This window comes from Dermacentor silvarum, chromosome 1 (assembly GCF_013339745.2).
Source record: "Dermacentor silvarum isolate Dsil-2018 chromosome 1, BIME_Dsil_1.4, whole genome shotgun sequence".
NCBI classification, from domain to species: domain Eukaryota; kingdom Metazoa; phylum Arthropoda; class Arachnida; order Ixodida; family Ixodidae; genus Dermacentor; species Dermacentor silvarum.
In genome coordinates, this window is record NC_051154.1 from 62,291,897 (window position 1) to 62,312,490 (window position 20,594).

The window sequence follows — 20,594 nt, forward strand, 5'->3', positions numbered from 1 at the left end:
CGTATGGATATTATACCATCTGATTACGATGCGACGATCCTTTAATGCACGCAAAATGCCAGGTGAATTCTAAACATCATGTCGTTTCGAGCGGGCGAGCGGTTTCGAGGGTGGGATCGGGCTCATCAGGTATGATCTGTCACAGTGCCGTTAAAACTACGATATGTGATTTGCGGATTACCATTGGATCTCCAGCCTAAATAATCTCGACCAATAATACTAGTTCGTGCACACAAGGCTGAAGAAAGGGAGAAACAGGCACAGCCTCGGTTTTTTAAGCAACTTGTTCATGTCGTAAGACAGTGCTAAGATTGGATATCATTCGCGCGTTTGATTCCCGAGTCTGTGCCGAGTGGAAACTGTCGCATGAGCGCGTGCTTTCGCTAGTGCTATGCGACGGGCCACATGCGCCAGACGTGTCAAAGTGTTTACGCTGGCAGGAGGGAAATATGCGGGCCTGATGGTTAGAGCATCCGGCTGTTGTGCTAGCTGATCGGGGTTCGATCCATCGGAAGCTTCAATTTTTTAAAGCGAAGCTTTGTACCTCTACCAGCCAAGGGTTCCTTCGTGTCCGTCGTTGTAATCAAAAAACGATCCCGACGAACCGCTAACAATTGCAGGTATAGCAGTATAGCTTACTTGAATTCAGGCATTCAGCTTACAACTAAGCACTCGTTTTCGCAAGAAAAACCACAAAAACAAGCTTCAAAGTGATGAGCCAACATTATGGATGATAAGGGCTGCGGGCAAACGACGGAAACAGGCTCGGCGCGGTCCGTAAGATTAGATTGCAGCTGTTGCAAAGCTTATGCAGCTGCTTGAAAGAGGGTTGACGTCATTCGAAACCCTTCCAGCCTAGTAACTGCTTCGGTTCATTTTCTAGACTACCCCACTATGGGTAGACCACGGAAAGTAAAGACGGCAGAACGTGCATTCGCGGAACGTGCATTGATTTAACCTTGGCAAAGAATGTAACTACAGTGAAAACTGAAAATTTGAGTGTATATCAGACCGATCATAAAGCAGTAGTGAACATTGTTGTGAAGTAAATAATAATAAAGGCCGTGGTTAAAGTTACGTTGTAGTGTGTGAAATATCAAGTGCGCCGCAGTCACCGTGAGGGTGGTGTAAAAAGCTTCGCTTTACAACCACTTTCACAGGGTGGATTGGCGGGCAATTTTTTCTTCTTTTTTACTGGGGAGACCCAGAACGGATGTGAGATAGGAACGTACCTATACGTATCGCAAAGTGCCTGGAATTACCGAAGGAATGCTTTGCATTCCTTCAGTAATTGAAATTCAAACATATCTCGTTTACAAATATTAAAGTCCCCGTGGAAAACAGGCATCACAGTTTTGTAAGCATCCACTTGACAGAGGAAAGAAAAAAAGTTGAGAACAAAATGGAAGTTCACAACCGCAGCAATTTGGGCCTGTTGGTATACCATGGTAGATGAACTTGAATAGCGCAAGTATACGTGCGAAGAATAATAGAAGGAAAGACATAGCGCTCTGTCTTTCCTTGTATTCTTCTCACGTAATCTCGCTATTCAAAATCCTTTACCTTGCGAACAAACACAAAGATATCTGCTCCAAAGTCGTGAAACCATATTCCCTCAACCACATCGGCCGAATTTCATTGAGGGCACCCGCCGCGGTGGCTCAGAGGCTGTGTTGTTGTGCTGCTGAGCTGGAGGTTGTGGGTTCGATTCCAGGCCGCGGCAGTCGCATTTCGATGGGGAAGAACTGAAAAAAACACTCGTGTATACTTAGGTCTAGGTGCACTTAAACAACCCCAGGTGATTCAATTTAGTTTACGAAGCCCATCACTACGGCGGCCTTCTTATAACCCATTGTGCAGTTTTGGGGGGTTAAACCCCACTGTCAAATTTTATTGAGGGGCGAACAGAAAAATAATTAAATTCCGGGGTTTCAAGTGCCAAACCACGATTTGTTTATGAGGCATGACTTAGCGAGGAGCTCCGGATTAATTTTGACCACCTGGGGTTATTTAACGTGTGCCCAATGCACGATACACGAGCGTTTTAGCATTCCGCCCCCATTAGGGAGAGAGAGAGAGAGGAAGAGAGAAAAGGGGAGGGGGCTCTCTCATGAAAACGTGCGTGTTTGTTGAATGCCCGACGGTATCGGCCTTTTTTACATGCCTTAGAATTTATAACACATTGATCTGCCGGCCTTGATTTTCATTTCTGTCGCATCTCTCCTAAATAATTTCGAAACAATACTTTTGGTATAGTCTTTGTACTAAGTGTATTGTTTCAATCATTTCCGTTCCTTTATGTATTTTATTGTATGCAGTGTATGTATTCATTTGCAACCCACTCCTGCCTAAGGTCTGAAGCCCAGAGCAGCAGTACTGAAAATAAATGCATAAATAAAACGGGAGAGTTTTGCCTGGCGGCACGGCTAGCATACGTATATACTGCTGTGAATGCGATGATAAATGAAATGATACACGCAGGGCATACGATATTTAACGCACTTAGCACAAATACAATATTAAAGTATTAAAGTAAATTACAGTGCCTCTTAGACATGTTATGAGCGCTTTCGTTGCGCAGGACGCACAGGCGGCACTAGCCTATGCACTATGCTCGAAGCACATTTCGCAGCTCAGGGTGTGAACACTGAAGTACATTTAGTGTGGTCATTAAAATGGTACCTTGGAGTGCAAAGAGCTTGTAATTGCAGATTAGGTGTGCTATGACCTCTCGTAGTCCAGGGTGTCGGAACGAAATGTTTTTCGATCTGGTTTTAGTTTCGTTCCAGAGAAATGATCCTAACGGTTCATAACGGTTTTGGTTCCCATGCAAAAATTTTCGAAGCAAAGTATAACGATAAAAACATAGTGTTAATTTTCTCAATAAGTTAATTATGCATTCTGAGATCATGCTCAGTGCCTTGAGTCAAGGCACTGAGCATGATCTCAGAAGCAGCACATCACCGAGTGTACTCGCCATAATTCGAGACCGCTGTTCCGATACAACGAACTTAAACGAACACAAACGAAGGATAAAACTTCGGTAACAAAGCGTTGTACCCGTATAAAACGAAACAATAAGCTCTTAGCGCGCAAGCACTTGGTTTTGCTACGATGCCGATCTGGTATTGCACCGAGTGGGAGGCTTATTTTAAGTGGAGCGCTCGACCGGCTATCGCTCGCACTACGCCTATATGCGGACCCCTGAGATACGCGCTAATTCTGACGTTCTGACGTCGGTTGTTTCGGATTGCTGACTTTCCCTTGAACCGAAAACCGATCAAATTTATATTTCGAGTTGCCTCTGAAACAAAATATAAATAACGTTTCGGTTACGTTTTCGTTCCGGTCAAAAATATCGTTTTGTTTCGTTTTTCGTTTTGGTTTTCGCTCCGTTCCGACACACTGTCTGGTACATTGCACGCAGGGCCCTATCACGATTCTACCCGTTTTATTTTACACAAGAAGTATTTTGTATAGGCAATGTTCAGAAGAATACGGTGAAGACATGCCCGATCGCGGCTGTCAAGTCCACACGGCATGCGAATATCGCGCATTGGGCCAAAAGTGCGGATAGGTGTGCAGCTCCGGTCTGTCCGCAAAAGAAGACACTGGCTGAACCGTCTCTCCTATCTACGGGCTGATCTTTTTTAGTTTTACGGAATTTTTAAAGATTGCCTGTTGCAGATAACATTGTTCTAGTTCTTGAGCTCGATTATTCAGATAGGTAGACTTTTCTTGCACGGGAAATCGAAACACATATTCACCTAATTAAGGAAAATAAAAAATTAACTTCTTAATTAATTACTTTACGGCACATATTGGAATTTAGTTATTGTAGCTGGTCAGGTTGCAAGGTGTATCCACTTGAAACGAATCTCCAGAATGACACCAGCTTCGAGATACTATTTCCCAATGTGTGGCATGAAATACAAGGGCGTTCCAGTTACTTTTGTGTTTCACTTCATAAAAGACTGTTTTGTTAAAAAGGTAAGTGGAACAACAGTGCAGTTTTACGGCGAGTTTGATGGCGCATATCTCCGAACATGATGTCATTCTGAAAAATTCACGCAGATACTCCTCTAGGTGTTGTCTATAAGAATGCGTAAGCATTGTGACACTTGCTCATCTCCACGCATCGCTGTGTCATTATCAATGCTATGAAACTTGATCCGACCAGTATAAACGACAGCGATGCGGCGACACGAACTGCTGCGGACGGCGATGCAAGGTGATTTGATGACGCAAGCAAACTACTGCAGGTGGCGGCGCCAGGTGCGCTGACGAAATTTAGATCATTATAAGCCGTTATCGCTACTTAGCGCCTTATCCATCTGCGTCGAACCATTATGAACCGCGCTCAACCGTACTCCGGCGGCGGCTGCACGGGCCTTACCTTGAAAGCGATCTGCGATGGGGACAGAGTGCGCCGAGTGCTGATAGCTTCGTGTGCGCTGTGTTCTCGCCGCTTAGTTCGCGTTGAAGCGAGAGGCAGCACGAATGTCAATCCAGCTCGCTGCTGCGGGCCCTATCTTGAAAGCGATCGTCTTAACGTGACGGACGGACGGACGGGTTTCCTCGTTGGTAGGCATAGAAATGCTAAAACTAATTCCAAGCGGACTCGCCTTGCAAACTCACCGACTGCAATTCGCACATTGCAACATGTGCCGTAAAGTAATTAATTAAGAAGTTAATTAGCAAATTGTTGTAATTTAGTTGAATATGTGTTTCGATTTATTGCACAAGTAATGTCCGCCTCTCTGAATAATCCAGCTCAAGGACTAGAATTATGTTATCCGCTACAGGCGATTTTTTAAAAACTCCATAAAACTAAAGAATGATCACCCCGTATAGTAAACAACGGTATGATGATTCGTTCGGAGGAGTTGGAAATCGTATGCCCACCGACGTTCAGTATAGCTCACAAATGCACCTCGATTGTTTAGACGGTTTTCACGCAATTCGCGCATTGCATTGCACTGACCCCAGTGAACGCGGCAGTGTTCACGCACCAATCAATTATCTATATAGTCCTTTCGCACAATTGCGGATATACGGGATCACGGCCGGGTAGGGTATTCATCGGCACGCTACAATCCTCACCAGCGTCCAGCACGCGGCGCACACGAAGTATTCAGCCATGCGCCGACTACTTTTCTACAGTCTCGACGACGCCCTCCTTTTATATTGTTAATTTATTTATCGGTTTACGTGTTTCGTGCTCTGCGCGCGCGTTACGCGGCGCGTGAGGTTTTGATATTCACGGATGCCGTCGTCACGCGGCCTGAGAGTCCAGAGAACTGATGTAAAACAAATCATTAACATCTGCATTCGCAAAACAGAGATCTTTTCCGCTTCGTTTAGGTGCTGGCAATACGTAACTGCAGTGAGATAATGTACCGGAGGTATACTCCAGTCGCCTGGTCACTTTTTATTTGACCCGCGCTCTTGCGTTGAGAACCCGCAACTATGCTGACAATTTACACAGGTCGAATCTGTCGGCAGGTTATATCATAGGATCTAATCGAAGAACTTGATATGACCGTATAAACATCACTGTCACAGAGGGCATCTTTTATTGTTAGGTTACTTTAAATAGATTGAATAAAAACTGCGTGGTAGCATACACTCGACGACATAAACAAGGGCGTGCCATTAAATCTGCAAGCGCCACTCAAATTTAGATGAGAAATGCGTGTGGTTTTCTTTCTCCTTTTTATCGGCGTAGCTTTCGTTCTGTATAGAACTATACCAAAACTCACAATAAAGGGCAAAATAATAAGGGACTTACACCCTAGCGCTATATGCCATACTGCAGATATCGATGTGCCATACGGAACACCGACCTCCACTGTCAATGACATCTCGGCACACCAGAGTTTTGCACTAAATTTAAATTTGAGTTATAATTGCCGCGTACCGTGTTCATCGAGTTGCTCAAGCGGATATATGACGAAGACAAGTGCCCTTAAATTGTCGAAACGTTGCACTCCAGAGACATTCCTCGTTCGATCGCTCTTCATCACTTCAAACGCCCACCTTCCTGTGAACTTCTGTGTTGTTTGAATCTCATGCAGCACGTGTTTTGGTCACCAAGCGGGTAGACCAGTGTGCGTGGCAACGTGCGTGGTCACGTGAGCATGCATGCACTCTGGATACTCCACATCGGTGATAAAATTTCCACCGTGTCCCGCAAAAGAAAATGGAAACTTGCCTGGATTTACTGATGAAATTCGATGATAAATGACTCGAATTAGGTGCGACTTTCACGATTCAAAAAAAAAAATTCAGGGAGCAATAAAATGTGACTGACTTCAATGTTGCCATTTAAGCAACTGCCCCTATTAGGCACTAATAAAAAAGCTAATTACTGACTTTTGTTAATTAGTCTCCTGAAGCTCACGTTACTAGCGGTAAAGTATGTCCGCCTCGCCTAGCAACTCATCTGCAAGAACGCCTTGTTCACTGTGCTTATAGACTTTTTATAAAAACTGTGTATTGTCTAAAAAAAAAAAAGCCTGTATAGATGTGACATACAACCCTGTCATTCGTTCCTGTACTCACCTTTTCTGGCTTACCAAAACTCCGCTCATGATAGAATAGCAAAGAGCAGTTGCGATCAACCGAAAAGTTTTGTAAATTCGGCCCCTGATTTCTTTCTTAAATTTTGAAGAGGGCTGCATTAAAGACACAGTAGAAAAAAGAACTTCATAGAAGTTGATTTTCCCGTTAGAATCTGCACCGTGAGTTGTAATCAAGTACTGTTATCGAAAGTAAGCATTAGGACTACATTGTCCGGTACCGATTGTCAAAAAGAAATATGGCACCAACAGACGTTATCACCACGCGAGCAGCGGCGACAGCTGTTCCATCAGTTCCCTGGTGAATTGTACGGCGCGCAACAGTCCCGCTCATCTCCAGTAACCTCTCCAAATCTCGCGCTTTGCGTCACAACTTCAGATGCGCCGCAGGTTTAGAAGCGTCATCGTGGAATGGTGGTAGCTAACATAATGGGCAGTTCATTTAACAGCTCAGTTGTGTAAAAGGAAAGCCCCGTGGGGAAGCTGGTCACCTGTATCGTGACTGCACGTATACCGTCAAATGGGTCTTCGCGGTTTTCACCCAGCGCTATTGTGATCGCTCTCAAGACATTGTAGTGTATTTGGAAGCCATATATACATGTATATTGTCTATAGTTGAAACTATAAATAGCGTCCACAGCGCCGCAAGCACGTCTCAGGTGAAACGAGCGGTTTAATAAATTATGGACACACCTTAAGCAGATCAATCTGCTCGCGCACTCGAAGTTGCAATGACATGAAATATGAATGCAACGACTGAGCAATCATTATAAATGACGCTTTCAAGACTGCAAAACTTATCGATATATCTTGCAATTTTTCTATTACGTAAAACTACCCCTACAGTTACGTTGATTACCGGTCAAAACCGGCTGTTTCTAAGAGTCTATTTTCCCTTTCGCTAGCCTTTCCTTCACCTCTATACTGTATACCTACATGTGTACAGATAGCTTTGCAGGCCGATGTCCTTACATCGCTCGGCTGAATTGCCAGGCAGAAACTTATTCGTCGTTTGCATGCACACGTGAAACTCACCTTAAGCAAACCATCCTGTCCAGAAAGATTTACGATACTTATGTCGGTGCATACGGTTTTCGGTGTCCTGCTGGAAAGCCGAAGCCCCAACACGCCCAAAGAACATGCACAGTCGCTACTCATTTGTCAAATTGAAACTGCTTTCTTGAATAACAAAAAGGCCGTTTGACTATAACGCTGCGGCCCGTGCTTTATGGCGATGGCGCTTGCAGATGTGGAGTGAAAGCTATAGCGTCAAGCGACACGGTGCTTCTTTTCTAGTTGTTAATTGCGTGAACAGTTCCGTATATTAACGAAATAAGGGCATTTGTAGAGAGTAACATATATGCACATCTCATCAGCCAATTATTTCACCAGACGGCAAGCTGAACGGCCTCAGCGTATGTTTTCTTCCGCTTCACCTAAAGGTCGTCAGCTCACGCAAGGGAGCTCGTCTTCCTCAAGTCCCCTTGTCGAATACGTTGGCTTCAGCGACATTCCTTGCTCTACCGCTGTTAATAACTTCAAGCTTCCATCTTCCTCTGAACTTCTGCCTCGTTCAGACAAAAAAAAAGGAAATCGAATAATTAACGAAAATTCACTAATGAAAATTTTAACTAATTACCTGATGGTCCATATTGCAATTTACAAATTCTAGCCGTGGAGTTCACAAGGCGGATCAACTTGGAACGAATTCTCATGATGGCACCAGTTTCGAGACATTAATTCCCGAACTTTGCGGAGTAATGCATTGGCGTTCCAATTACTTTTGTGCTTCAATGCATAAAACTACGTTTTGTTAAGAAAGTAACTGGAACGCCAATGCATTTCTTCGCCAAGTTCGGGAATTAATATCTCGAAACTGGTGTCATCCTGAGAATTCGTTCCAAGTTGATCCGCCTTGTGAACTCCACGGCTTGAATTTGTAAATTGCAATATGGGCCATATATAATTAGTTAAAACTTAATTAGTAAATTTTTGTTAATTATTCGGCTATGCATTTCAATTTTTTGTGCAAGTAATGTCAGCCTCTTCGAGTAGACCAGCTCATGAACTAGAATTGTGCTATCTGCCACAAGCAACCCTAAAAACTTTTTGAAAGTGTTCGTAGAAACACCCTGTATAGGTATACCCCTAGGATATCAGAGGCACCGATATCCTATAGTTCCGAGTTATTTTTGACCACTCAGGGTTCTTCAACGTGCAGAAAATTTTAGCAAACGGATGTTTTAACATGCCGCCTTTATCTTAATCTGTCCTCTGCGGCTGATAATTGAACCCACGACCTCGTGTTTAGCTACAGAACGCAAGATTCCCTGAGGTCATGTGGCGGACGCTAATGAAATATCGTAGAGCTACAGATACTCCACAAAACAAAGCGTGACTTAGATAAAAACTGTTTACAGCGCGTGCTGCAACACCATTGGTTACAAAGGAATACAAGTTCATTGTATTCCTTTTTAACTACTCATCAGAATATGCCAAAAGACGATATCATGCATAATTATGACGTTCAACGACGCGATGTTGCGTTTTTATCTGTGGACGCTGTTATGAGGAAGATCGCTGTTAACCTTAAGCGTTAAATTTTTTGTAAAACTCGGAACCACGAATACTGTATATGGAGGGTGTTTACAATTAAGGTTAGATCATTCAGGATAATGTGGAATAATGCTTACCCCACGGCTATAAAGAAAGAAATATTTCATGTGCTTACCGACTACGACTTCGCTGTCATGGATTTGAGCTCCATTTGCTTTTTTTTTTTTTTCAGCAGTGCGGCATGGGAGTTAAACTATAGTTACCTTCCGATTTTGGGCTACCTTGCAGCTTTTGTTTATTCATTGCGTATGCACGAAATTTACTGATTCATGTCAGACGTTTTTCACTCGTGAATCGCAGTAAGCGGACAGGAGGAACGAACACCTATATAGCCTCGGTTTCATACAAGAGCCAACGCTGCATGTGAAGTAACAAAACACGTTGTAGAAACTGAGTACATCTGCTGCGAATAATCCGACAAGTGCAAGCACATGGACTTGGCTATTTAAATGGGTACTTTTCCTTATATATATATATATATATATATATATATATATATATATATATATACATATGCTTTTAATACTTACAGCAATACTCTGCTCACTGTGTTATGCAGTTATGCAGGCACGTACAGCGTTACTTCACGCGTCAGGGAAGCTTCCAGCATAAAGATGAGTGCCAGCGTATTCATTATGGATCACAGGTTGCTCGCCTACATGAAGATATAACCATTATATTGCTCATGTTCCGCACTAGCTTGTTTGATGACGCCGGACTGTAGTCATGCACTGGCATATTGCAGTGAGCGGAATGCGGTGAAAAGAGGTCATAACAAAGCATTTCAGGCATAAAATTATCGCCTTTCGGCCGTACTTAAGCTCTTTATTTGTGTCAATGTTCAGAACATGTAACCTCTGACTTACTGAGTTTCTTATCGTGCACGATTCCCGGATATGTCCGTAAAGAGCGTGACGTTATCATGCTTTCGCTACTTGGCGTCCGAAGGAAGGACAGAACGATGTGAGCATGCTTAATCGACGTTTTCTTTCTTTATACGTACGTCTCAGAGCTACAGCTCGGCTGTGAGGAGCACCATAGCCAAGGGCTGCAGGTTAATTTTGAACACCCATGGGTCTCTTTATCCTCCACGGAAATCTCCGCACACAGGCAGGTTTGTATGCTGCACCTTTCGCAATGCGGTTCCTGCGGTCGGTAATCAAACCCGCATCCAGTGCACTTCAAAGTGGAACGCGGTGTATTCTGAGCTACCCCGACTGGCCGGAACATCCTTTCTTAATTTCCTCGACGCTGTGCGTATACGTTTGCTCGTGATCACACACACACACAAACACACACACAATGGAAAAAATTATTACACCAGAAACGTTAGTATAAGAGCAGGTGCCAGCCTATCGTGATATCTGATATATCATTAGTGAAGGCGGTCAACCATTGGCAAACAGCATGTACGAACGAAAATATTTGTGGAATTGAGCCCCTGCCCCTTAATTACTTAACTTGACACACGAAGGAAGGTCCTGCTGTTTGATATAGTTCATACCGTGTACGAAGTTGTCACGTTTCGCGAAGCCACGCTTTTAGTTTTCACAGTATACATATAGCTGCTTGTTGTGTGATCTAAGGTTTCATATGCAAGCATTACGCACGGGATGAAAATGATGTAAACGGCGTAAAGCTCTTGCGGCAATATAGTATATACTGTTCGTAAGAGCAATGCGAGCCAATAGTGTTGCAGGAATATTATTACCGAAGGTGGCGAACAGCTCTTACGAACTAAAGGTTTTGTGAAATCGGTTCCTAATGCGAGCAGCACTTACAGCACTTACTCACTAAGGGTTTTGTGAATTCGGTCCCAAATGCGGGCAGCTGTTGACCGGCGTAAATATTAACATGAAATAAAAGGCGCCGCCGGGCAGGATGTTTCTCACTGATTGCGGCAGCGCTCTCTTGTTTTCTCACTGCAGAAAACATATCGTTATGTAGCCACGCTTTGAACAAATAGCAACTGGCAGTTACACAATGAAATGCGTATCGCCAACGAAAAAAAAAACGCATTTCTTTTCTTTTTTTTTTGTTCTTTTTTTTGTTTGTTCGTTATGACAGGCCGAATTTATGTCAGCACTTCAGTGATGCGGAAAATTGGCATTTGTTGAGAATTAAAATTTGCCATCAAATGAGTCTGGTCTCCAACTAAAAACACCTTGGAACCATCATTGGGGACACTTTCGCGAGCGGACGCACACGCACATTTTGCTCCTGCTGCGACGGTTGTGCTCATGAAAAGAGAAACTAAAATGTCAGGCTTGGATCTCTTGCACGCTCTTCATATGACGCGAGTTCTTAACCAAGGTGCTGGAAGCAGCCGGCAGTCATTCTGCTCACCATGAATTCTATCAAAGTGCAAAAGTTTGGCGAGCTGGTCAACGGAGATTTTCACCTAATACACAAAATTAAAGGGCTACACTGTTTCTGTTTTGTGTTTATCAGTATGCTTGCGCTATTGCGAAGATTAAACGTGCACTGAATGCTCAAAGTATGAAAATATTATTAATAATAAGCTAGCTGGTTTAGAGAACCAAATCAATGTTGTGAATTAATACTCATGGAGAAACTATCAGCGTATGTGATATACCATACGAACCCCCTATTCTGCTTACATTAATACTCCATTCAACAGTATTATATTTGTTATTTTGTGGCTAAGGGTACGAAGTTATGCATGAACTCCCGACCTTCGCGAGAAGGTCGGGAGTTTCCCTCTTAAAATGGTAACAAAGCTTGCGCCTTTGTAGAACGTGTCCTCATGGCGATAGAAATATCTCTGCTACAGATCTCTGATCACTACATTTACCAGCTTTACCTCAGGTGCCGATATTGCTCGATAACTCTGGAAAACGCTGCACCCCATTTGTGTTAATGACGTATACGCAAGATGATTTAATTGCCATCTATAATTAGAGAGTGAAATTACTTATATACATCACATTCCGCTACAGGTTTGACAGAGGTCATAAGTCACAGAGGTACATAAATCAGCTTTCCTGACGACGACTAGTTCTTTTTTCTTCTTCAAAATTTACACGCTCCTTGTACGTCGTTAATGATAGCGAATGTTCGGATAGTGACGTCTATCGTTGATGACAGACTGCAATCCTAATTGCGTCCCTACCTTCGTAGTAGCATGCCCCTTCAGTTTCCTCGGTAGGCACCGCGCCAACTGCATTCTCTTTCCACTCAATCAGCAGCGATTGACGGCTTCATTCTTACTGAATCCCAAGGCGACGAACGAGGCTGATTCACTCCAGCATCACAGCTTTCTAACAGAATTCCACGGCCGTGGCTTGCACCGCATTGAGTTCGAAGGTAACTCGGCTGCTGATGGAAGTATACAAAGGCTGTCGCGTTTAGAATACGTGCGAACTATAGTATAGACCAAAGTGGTATAGCGGAAAAAGAAGTGTTTTCTAGAACGTATAGGTTTTGCAAATAACTCATTGGAGTACGTACGGGCATCCATTCGTTAATTTGTTAATTTCTTGGCGCAATAGAGATACTTGAAGTTTCATTGCGCGTGCTGGCATCAAAATGAAACAAAACACTTTGTTGGACAAATTTCTGTTTACCATATAGTTTACGTAATTTAGATTAAAGTTTGCGAATTAGTAAGCTTAGTGGACCAGTGATTGAGGTTCCGTTTCGGAGGTCAAACCTCAATCAGCGGTTGTTTTCATCGATCACTGCATGCAAAGCAGCAGCGCTGTCTGACGCCTCATGCACCTGAAAGCAATACATCTATAGTGTTGTATTGCTTTGAGCTCAGCAGGCTGCCGAACATGCATGCTGGCAAACGTCGTCAGTGTATTTTATGTTTATTATATCATAAGTGGAACGTTAAGCAAAGAACATTTTCATCGAACACAACAAACGGCAGTAGTGCATTTGCTTGCCATACACGCTATCATATTTCGTGTAAATTCGGAGGTCATAGTTTTTTTCTTTATTACATTATGTCCCAAAAATAAATTTACATTGATCAGATTTAAGTTACGCGATTGCACATGTCGTAGTCACGTTTTATTCTCTATGACAACTTTTGAGAAAACTCATCTTTAGTCGTTTCAAACACCGTTATGTTGGCGCGCAGGCTGCTGAAGTTAAGCTACTGAACAATCACGACTAAATATATGCGACAGGAAGCCGATAGTGGATTGTTTCGGTTCCATCGCTCGCATGGAACAGAGTTGAAGACGATTGGGCATTTGCAAGGCGACACCTGTCAGAGCGTAATAGGGGCGGCCGAAGAACTAAGGGGGGCGGTGACTCACTGGGCAGAGTGTGGTGTGGCGCCAGGCCGAACCAGGAGGGTCCGCAGGGCTGTGTGCCGCTGGCTGCGTGCAGGGCCCAGCCGAAGTGACCGCCGGCCGCAGGCGCGTGCAGAAACGAGAAGCCCGGGTCGCGCGGCGGCCCAGCCGCATGCAGGATGCCGGCGGCGAAGGCCGGTGCCGTAAACCTCATCTGTCCGCTGGGCCGGGTGTCGGCCAGCAGCGAGGCGACCGAGAAGGGCGACGGCTTGGTCGGCGTGGCCGCCCGGGTCTCGGGCGACGCGGGTTCGGGGGGCCCTCCTGCCGCGGGACCCGGCGAAGACATGTCACCGGCGGCGGTGCCTTTGGCGTCGCTCCTCCATGCCGGCCACTGCTCGGTCTGCTACACAACTTCTTGGCGCGAGCCGGCCGCTGCCCGACTGGCGACTCCCCCCGCCTCGGGGCCGTCTCCCCAGCGGGGCGCCCCGCCGCGCTCATTGGCTCGGCGCGCCCCTGCTCGCGAGGGGGACCGCCGAAAGCGTGCCGGCCCGCTTCCACGCCTTCGCCGCGTTCTCCCGCGCCGCCCGCCGTAGCGTCTTGCCACGGCTGTCACGCGCCTCCTTGGCTGCGGTCGCGCTTCAGCCGCCGTGGACACAGCGTGCTGACGGTCTGCTTCGCTACCTGAAAGCCGCCCTGGCTTTCCTCCTCTGCGAGTTGCACGTGCTGCGCAGCGCTAACTGAAGCGCGTCACGCAGCCTCCTCAAGAACACGTTTCAGTCATGTTTACGTGCAGCGTTGCAGATGCAAAAGGAAAACATTGTTAGTCACAAGGCATGTAACTCACGAGCCGCCCTATGTTGCACTTAAGCTATGCGGACAGCGCCACAGCAGCCTTGTCCGTCCTAGATGATGCTGGTAATGGCGGCCTTGCCCTTTGCAGCGGCTCGCTGTAGTTTTTCTGTGTGTCCAAACCGGCGTGACCAAAACATGCGAATGGGTGTAAGACATGCACAGAAATAGATCAGTGTTCGTTTAACAGATTCAACATGCTGTCAAATCAAGCAATGGCTTTTCAAATCCCACTGTCCTCACTTTATCTCGCCGCCGATATGTCATGTTGTAGATGTATGCGTTGAGCAAACTAATCGGAGTGTGCAAAAAGTAATTACGGGGCCTTACGTGCCAAAACCACGATCTGATTATGAGGCACGTCGAAGTGGGGGACTCCGGAATAATTTGGACCACCTGGGGTTCTTTAACGCGAATCTAAGAACACCGGTGTTTTCGCATTTCGCCCCCGTCGAAATGCGGCCGCCGTGGCCGGAATTTGATCCCGCGACCTCGTGCTTAGCAGCCCAACACCATAGTCACTAACCAACCATGGCGGGTCAAGCAGAGCGTGTAGAATTCATTCTTATTCAGTAATATATGACATCATTCATTCAATATCGGCATGCAGGAACTACGTTCATGGTGTGTGGACCAATTCAGCCCTGATGTTCTTAAGTGGGGTCGTTTTGTCAAACTGTGAAGTTATTAAATTGATCGGCTCAATCGCGGATGAGAATATGCATTACACCAAAAATGACCAATTTCTCGATTAACATACTGACTGAAGATTCTTGCTTACAGAACTAGTTTATGGTACCTCTAGGCTTTCCTGCACTTCAAATGAAGAGATAGAGAGAGATAGAAGTCATGAGGGAAAGGCAGGGAGCTTAATCAGGCTGAGCCCGGTAGGCTACCCTGCACTGGGGAAGGGGGAGAGGGGATTGAAAGAGGAGAAGGAAGAGAGAAGTTCCCATCCTGCACAGTTACAAAGTCAAGCGTTCATCGCTGAGTTAGTCACAGGCGGTCATGCAGGCCGGTGCACCTCAAAAAACACAGCAGCGCCTTTGTAGCCCTGCACATAGCAGACGCACGAAGCCACGGGCCCAAGATCTTCTCCTCCGTAAAAGGCCTGTCATCTAAGTGCCCCAAAGCCGTGCGAAAGGCACTCCTCTCATCTTCGTATCTGGGGCAGTCACATATGAGATGTATGGTGGTTTCCTCAACACCACATGTACTGCAATTGGCTCTGTCCGCCATTTCAATTAGGAATCAATAAGTGTTTGTAAAGGAAACGCATATTCGCAGGTGGCACAGTAATGTTTCTTCCAGTCGGTGTAAACCCGGTAAAAGTTCTAATTGCATATGCGGGTCCATGGCTTATAGGCGCCGGTTGGTAAACTCTGGTGTATTCCATTTTCTTAGAGTTATAATAAGGACAAGACTGCTGAGGAGCCGCGCTGCATCCGTTATCGACAACGGTATCGAGGTTCTTTCACATTCTCCATGTGCCTCGCGGGCAGCTTTGTCGGCGCATTCATTGCCAGCGATGTTGCAATGCCTAGGTAGCCACTGAAATAGAATGTCGTGGCCTCTGTCTACCGCTTGATGGTAGCGTAATCGCATCTCTGCTACCAATTGTTTATATGGGCTGCGGCGCAGAGCTGATAAGAGTAAGTGTAGGGCTGCCTTTGAGTCACAGAATATATATAGCCCATTGATTTGGTGACTGTTGGTGCGTGCACATAAAGCAACTGCGGCTACGGAGGGCGGCAAGTTCAGACCCTGTCAATGTTGTGACGTGGCTGATCTTGAACTTCTTGCTGAATGATGTCGAGGGAATAACTACCGCACCAGTAGAGCTGGTCAGAGTCGAAGAGCCATCTGTATAAATGTGAATTTGATTGGAGTAGGAATCATGCAGTAGATGTAGAGCGGCTTGATTCAGGGCACAAGTAGGCAAGTCGTACTTCTTTGCAACTCTTGGAATAGAAAACCGCCCTTGGTGGCTGCCGGAGACACAACAAAGGACAAGGTGATCTTGCTGCAGGCGTGAAGTCTGCAGATAGAAGAGAGGATCGGAGGAGATTACAATGGCCGAAAAAATTGCATCTGGTCTACTTTCCGAGACAGAAGCAAGGCGTTGAGACTAGTCGGGAAAGGTGTCGAAGATGATTTTGAAGTGTGTCTGTAGCGACATACGTACTGATGGGATGTTCCCTGGCGATCACAATTGTTGCGGCTGTTGAAGCGAATCGCGGTAGTCCAAGACAGGTTCTAAGTGCTTGAGCTTGCATGCTCTCAAGCACCATGAGGCTTGTACTCCGGGTGCTGGATAGCGCCGGACTGCTGCAACGCAAGAAACCCATGAAGAGCGCTTTGTAGAGTTGCAGCATAGAACACACCGACGGTCCCCATGCTTTTCCAGCGATGGCTTTGAAAAGGTGACTGATCGAGAGGAGTCTCTTCCTTAGGTATATAGATACATTGGGGCTCCAAGAGAGGTCGCGGTCGATATTGATTCCTAAAAATCGATAGGTTCTCTTGTACAATATAGGCTGGCCATTAAAAGACACAGAGCATTCAGCCATCGCTATTCGCGTAAAGGCGACTAATGCGCATTTTTCTGTTGAAACGCCGAGGTCTTGTCTCTGAAAATAAGTAGACGCCATCGTTGCAGCCTTTTGTAACCTTGCGTGAACCTGCGGGGGAGTTACTCCTGAAGCCCAGATGCAGATGTCATCTGCGTGTATTGAAGAATATAGCTGAACGCACAATGCGTCTTGCAATGCGCCCCGTTACGGATTTTGTAATGTTTTTTTTTAAAGAACACGAGTCACACATATGACTGTGCCAGATATTTAATTATCAAATGCAATATAAGCCTTTATTGGGCTCAACAAAGCACGTGCCCGTCGACACCACTGCAACTCCCCCCTACATGAGGGAACAAAAGGAGGCCTGAAGACTACCGACTGGAAGGTGAAGGGCGTTTACGGAGCCGACTACAAGACAATGGCGCAGTGGCTGAGGCAAGCATCTACAATCTTTATACTACTCGTAGTGAACTCGGCGTACCGAATACCGGCGACCAAGAGAACCCGTCTCCGCGAAGCGAGTGCCACTTTGGGTCGCTTCTTCACGAGAGTTGACTCAGTGCAATGTGTAGCGCTTCATAGGATTTTGAGCCACCGTGGCCAATATTGCGGTGAGCCCGTGAGATCAACGCAACGTGGTTAGTGACCGAGCGCTTTTTCGGCTGCCATGTCAACTGCTATACTTTCAAGCGGCCCTCGCCAAAGCTGAAGCTAGAAAACTTTAGCTGTCTTTAATTAATTAAGCAGACGGACCAGCGGGTCATTAATAACTTGTTACAAATATTGAAGCTAGTTTGTCCAGTACATATGTTCCTGATCATCCTGAGCTTCCAGCCAAGAATTGAACTTCAATTCGGCGATTCGCTCCGTGCATCAAGTTCACGCCACCCAAGATTCGTGTCAAAGCTACTGCTTTTCAAACTTACTAAACTAAACCTACATGGTAATAAATTTAAATGGATCGAGTGTTTCCTAGGCAATCGAACACAGAGCGCGTAACAACTCACGCGCATGACGCCCGTCCTTAATTGTCCCGTCAAATCAGGTGTTCCTCAGGGATCTGTGCTAGGACATTTTCTCTTCCTTATATATACGTATATTAACGACCTTCAAACTCAGTTAATTCTTGATTGAGGCTTTTTGCGCACGATTGCGTTATATATACAGAGAAATTTTTAACACAGCCGATGCTTCTACCCTTCAGTCTCACCTTGATAACATTTCCAGCTGGTGCAATACTTGGTTAACGAAACTGAACACTAACAAATGCAAAGCCATGCGAATTACACGCATGAGTCAACTACCTGAACCCTATATTTATTATCTTAATGTCAGCGCTCCGAACTTCGTTAGCCCGTACAAGTATCTCGGTCTGCATATTACTGACAAACTTTCCTGGCAGGCAAATATTGATCGAATTATAAATAATTCAAACAGAACACTTTGTTTTCTTCTTCGTAACATTCACAAGACTTTACAAGACTTTCGTAAAGTCTTGTAAAGTATAATAGTAGGCAAACTAAGCAAACTAGGCAAACTAGAGTATGCGTCATCTGTCTGGGGCACGTACGCTGTCTTATATCTATATAGTCAGTCCAGAACCACTCTGCTTGGTTTATCGCAGCGATAAAGGCTCCCGGATTGCTTTGCTGTTTCACAAATTAAAAATAAAAAACGTTAAACTTTCCTGACCTTCTACTGCATCGTCAAATTTCTCGTTTACCTGTATTTCACAAAATGTATTAGAATAATGAAAATCTGAAACAGTCAGTCAGTCAAAAAAATTCGGGGTAGCTTGCGCTAGGGGCGCAACGCTAAAGACACAGCGAAGCTGATCGGTTCCTAGCTGGTCATGGCTATACAAAGTGATGCTAAGTTATGCGAAGTAATGCCAAGTGATGCTAAGTTATACGAAGTGTAAAATCATTTCCTCGTGGTCCGTGGCATCGGGGAACGCCTCGCGAAGCACTTGCAGTCCGAGTTTACGTAGGGGAAGTGGGGCGAAAGCTATGCACAGTGTACGGGCGGCACGCAGCAGACGACGCGCCGGGATGACGTCACGGCGCATGCGCAGTAGCATGCAGCTGGCGGGGGCTCGGCGGAGCCGTGTCTGTGTCGGGCGAAGTGAGCGCGCACCTGCGCCGGCAGTTACTCGGTAACGCGAGGTGACGTCATCGCTACTGCTTCGGCGCATGCGCGGCTAGGCGAGGTTGGGCCAGGTGGTGCGCAGCTGTGGCTTGGTTGTTGCTAGGCAACGGCGGGGAGTTTTCTGCGGACTTCGGACGTTTCTCCTCAAGCTTTAACAGCGTCTCTGTTAAAAACTTTATTAAGGTGCTAAGGAACTACCAAGTCCACAAATCTGAAACAAGCATTGCTAATGAATCCTAACTACTTAAGTAGTCACGGCGCATTCACCATAGACACCAAGTTGGCGTTCCAGTATCAAGAACTAACCTGCATTCTGAATCGTTTATTCCCATTATACTAGAAGGGACTGGAATCACCTTCCCACCTCCATCGTATCCATCTAAGATTCCACAATGTACAAGTCTAATTTGGCACAATGTCACACACCCCGTGAACGAGGCGCCAACGCCAGGCCAAATTCCAAAGCCAACTTATCAGTTTCCGAAAATAACCCCATGAAAGCAAGGACAATTAATAAGGGGCCCTCTGGTGCGCCAGCGAATGCCGGTTGTGGTCCAAAGACCGAGTAAGAGCCCATAGTTGTCAAAAGACAACAAAATATATTCTTCAAATAAGGCAGTTACATACACACATACAAACTTCGGCTAGTTACAACACAATGCAAATCAGATGGGTGTTAACAAAACTAGAAAATAATTAACGACAAGCACTAACACTCCAACACGTAAAGTACAGAATCAATAAGACTACAAAATGTCCACTCGTATTTACCCGTGCTGGTCTTGAACCGGACGATCTCGGCGTAGCTCGAGGCAATCTCGAAGAAAGAACTTCTTCCGGAAATGCAGACGCTCGATGAACTCGTCGGCTAGCTTGCCGGGGAATCCCCTTCTTCCGCAGACGGTCAGTCTCCACGTCACATCTCTTCACCGGCGCGGTCTGATCCCCCTGCTGATTCCCGCATGGCGCTTTTATTGCCTTCGCCGGCGCTTCTCGAACCTTCTGAAGGAGTCATGATCCCGTACCATGAACAAAGCCTGGAAATCTTCTAGACATTCCTCGCGTTTTCGGACGCGGCCGCCGAAGCCTTCGAGGAGGGCGGTGAATCATCCGTTGGCGCACGCTCACGTTGTAGTACACCCTGTCTCTCTCGACTCGCCGTCTGAGAGGGTGTTTCGGCGCACGCGCTATCTCTTTCCCCTCTCTCGATGCCGTAACCTTCGCGTATCTTCTCGAAGCTTCTGGTGTCCGTTGATCGCGTCGGCTGTCTGTGGCGTATGCGGTCTCTCCCTCTGTCAAAGCTGCCGCGGGGCCGTCTTGTTTCCTTGCTGGCTTGAGTGATGCGTGGCGCACGCTTCGATTATGCGCTCTTTTGTGGCACGCCACTTACACTAAACATGCAGCTTGCTGACATTGTTTTCGCGATTTGTTTATTTTTGTCTATTTTTTTGTCAGCCACTCCTTTCTGTAACGCCTGAACGACCCTGAAAGTTAATAAATGAAACGAAAGGAATAGGTTAAGTGCTGCGCTGATTTATCTCTGTACTACTCAAGTTAAA

General features: G+C 45.8%; 1 protein-coding gene across 1 annotated transcript in view; it reads right to left on the reverse strand.

Moving 5' to 3' along the window:
* The window catches only part of LOC119464328 (homeobox protein MSX-2-like), a 74,059-nt gene extending 60,170 nt beyond the window's left edge, over nucleotides 1-13,889 (reverse strand). The window contains exon 1 of the mRNA XM_037725250.2: nucleotides 13,487-13,889. Coding sequence (XP_037581178.1) covers nucleotides 13,487-13,808 — 322 coding nt within the window. The 5' untranslated portion in view covers nucleotides 13,809-13,889. The remainder of the gene's footprint in view (nucleotides 1-13,486) is intronic.
* Between the last annotated feature and the right edge of the window lie 6,705 nt (nucleotides 13,890-20,594).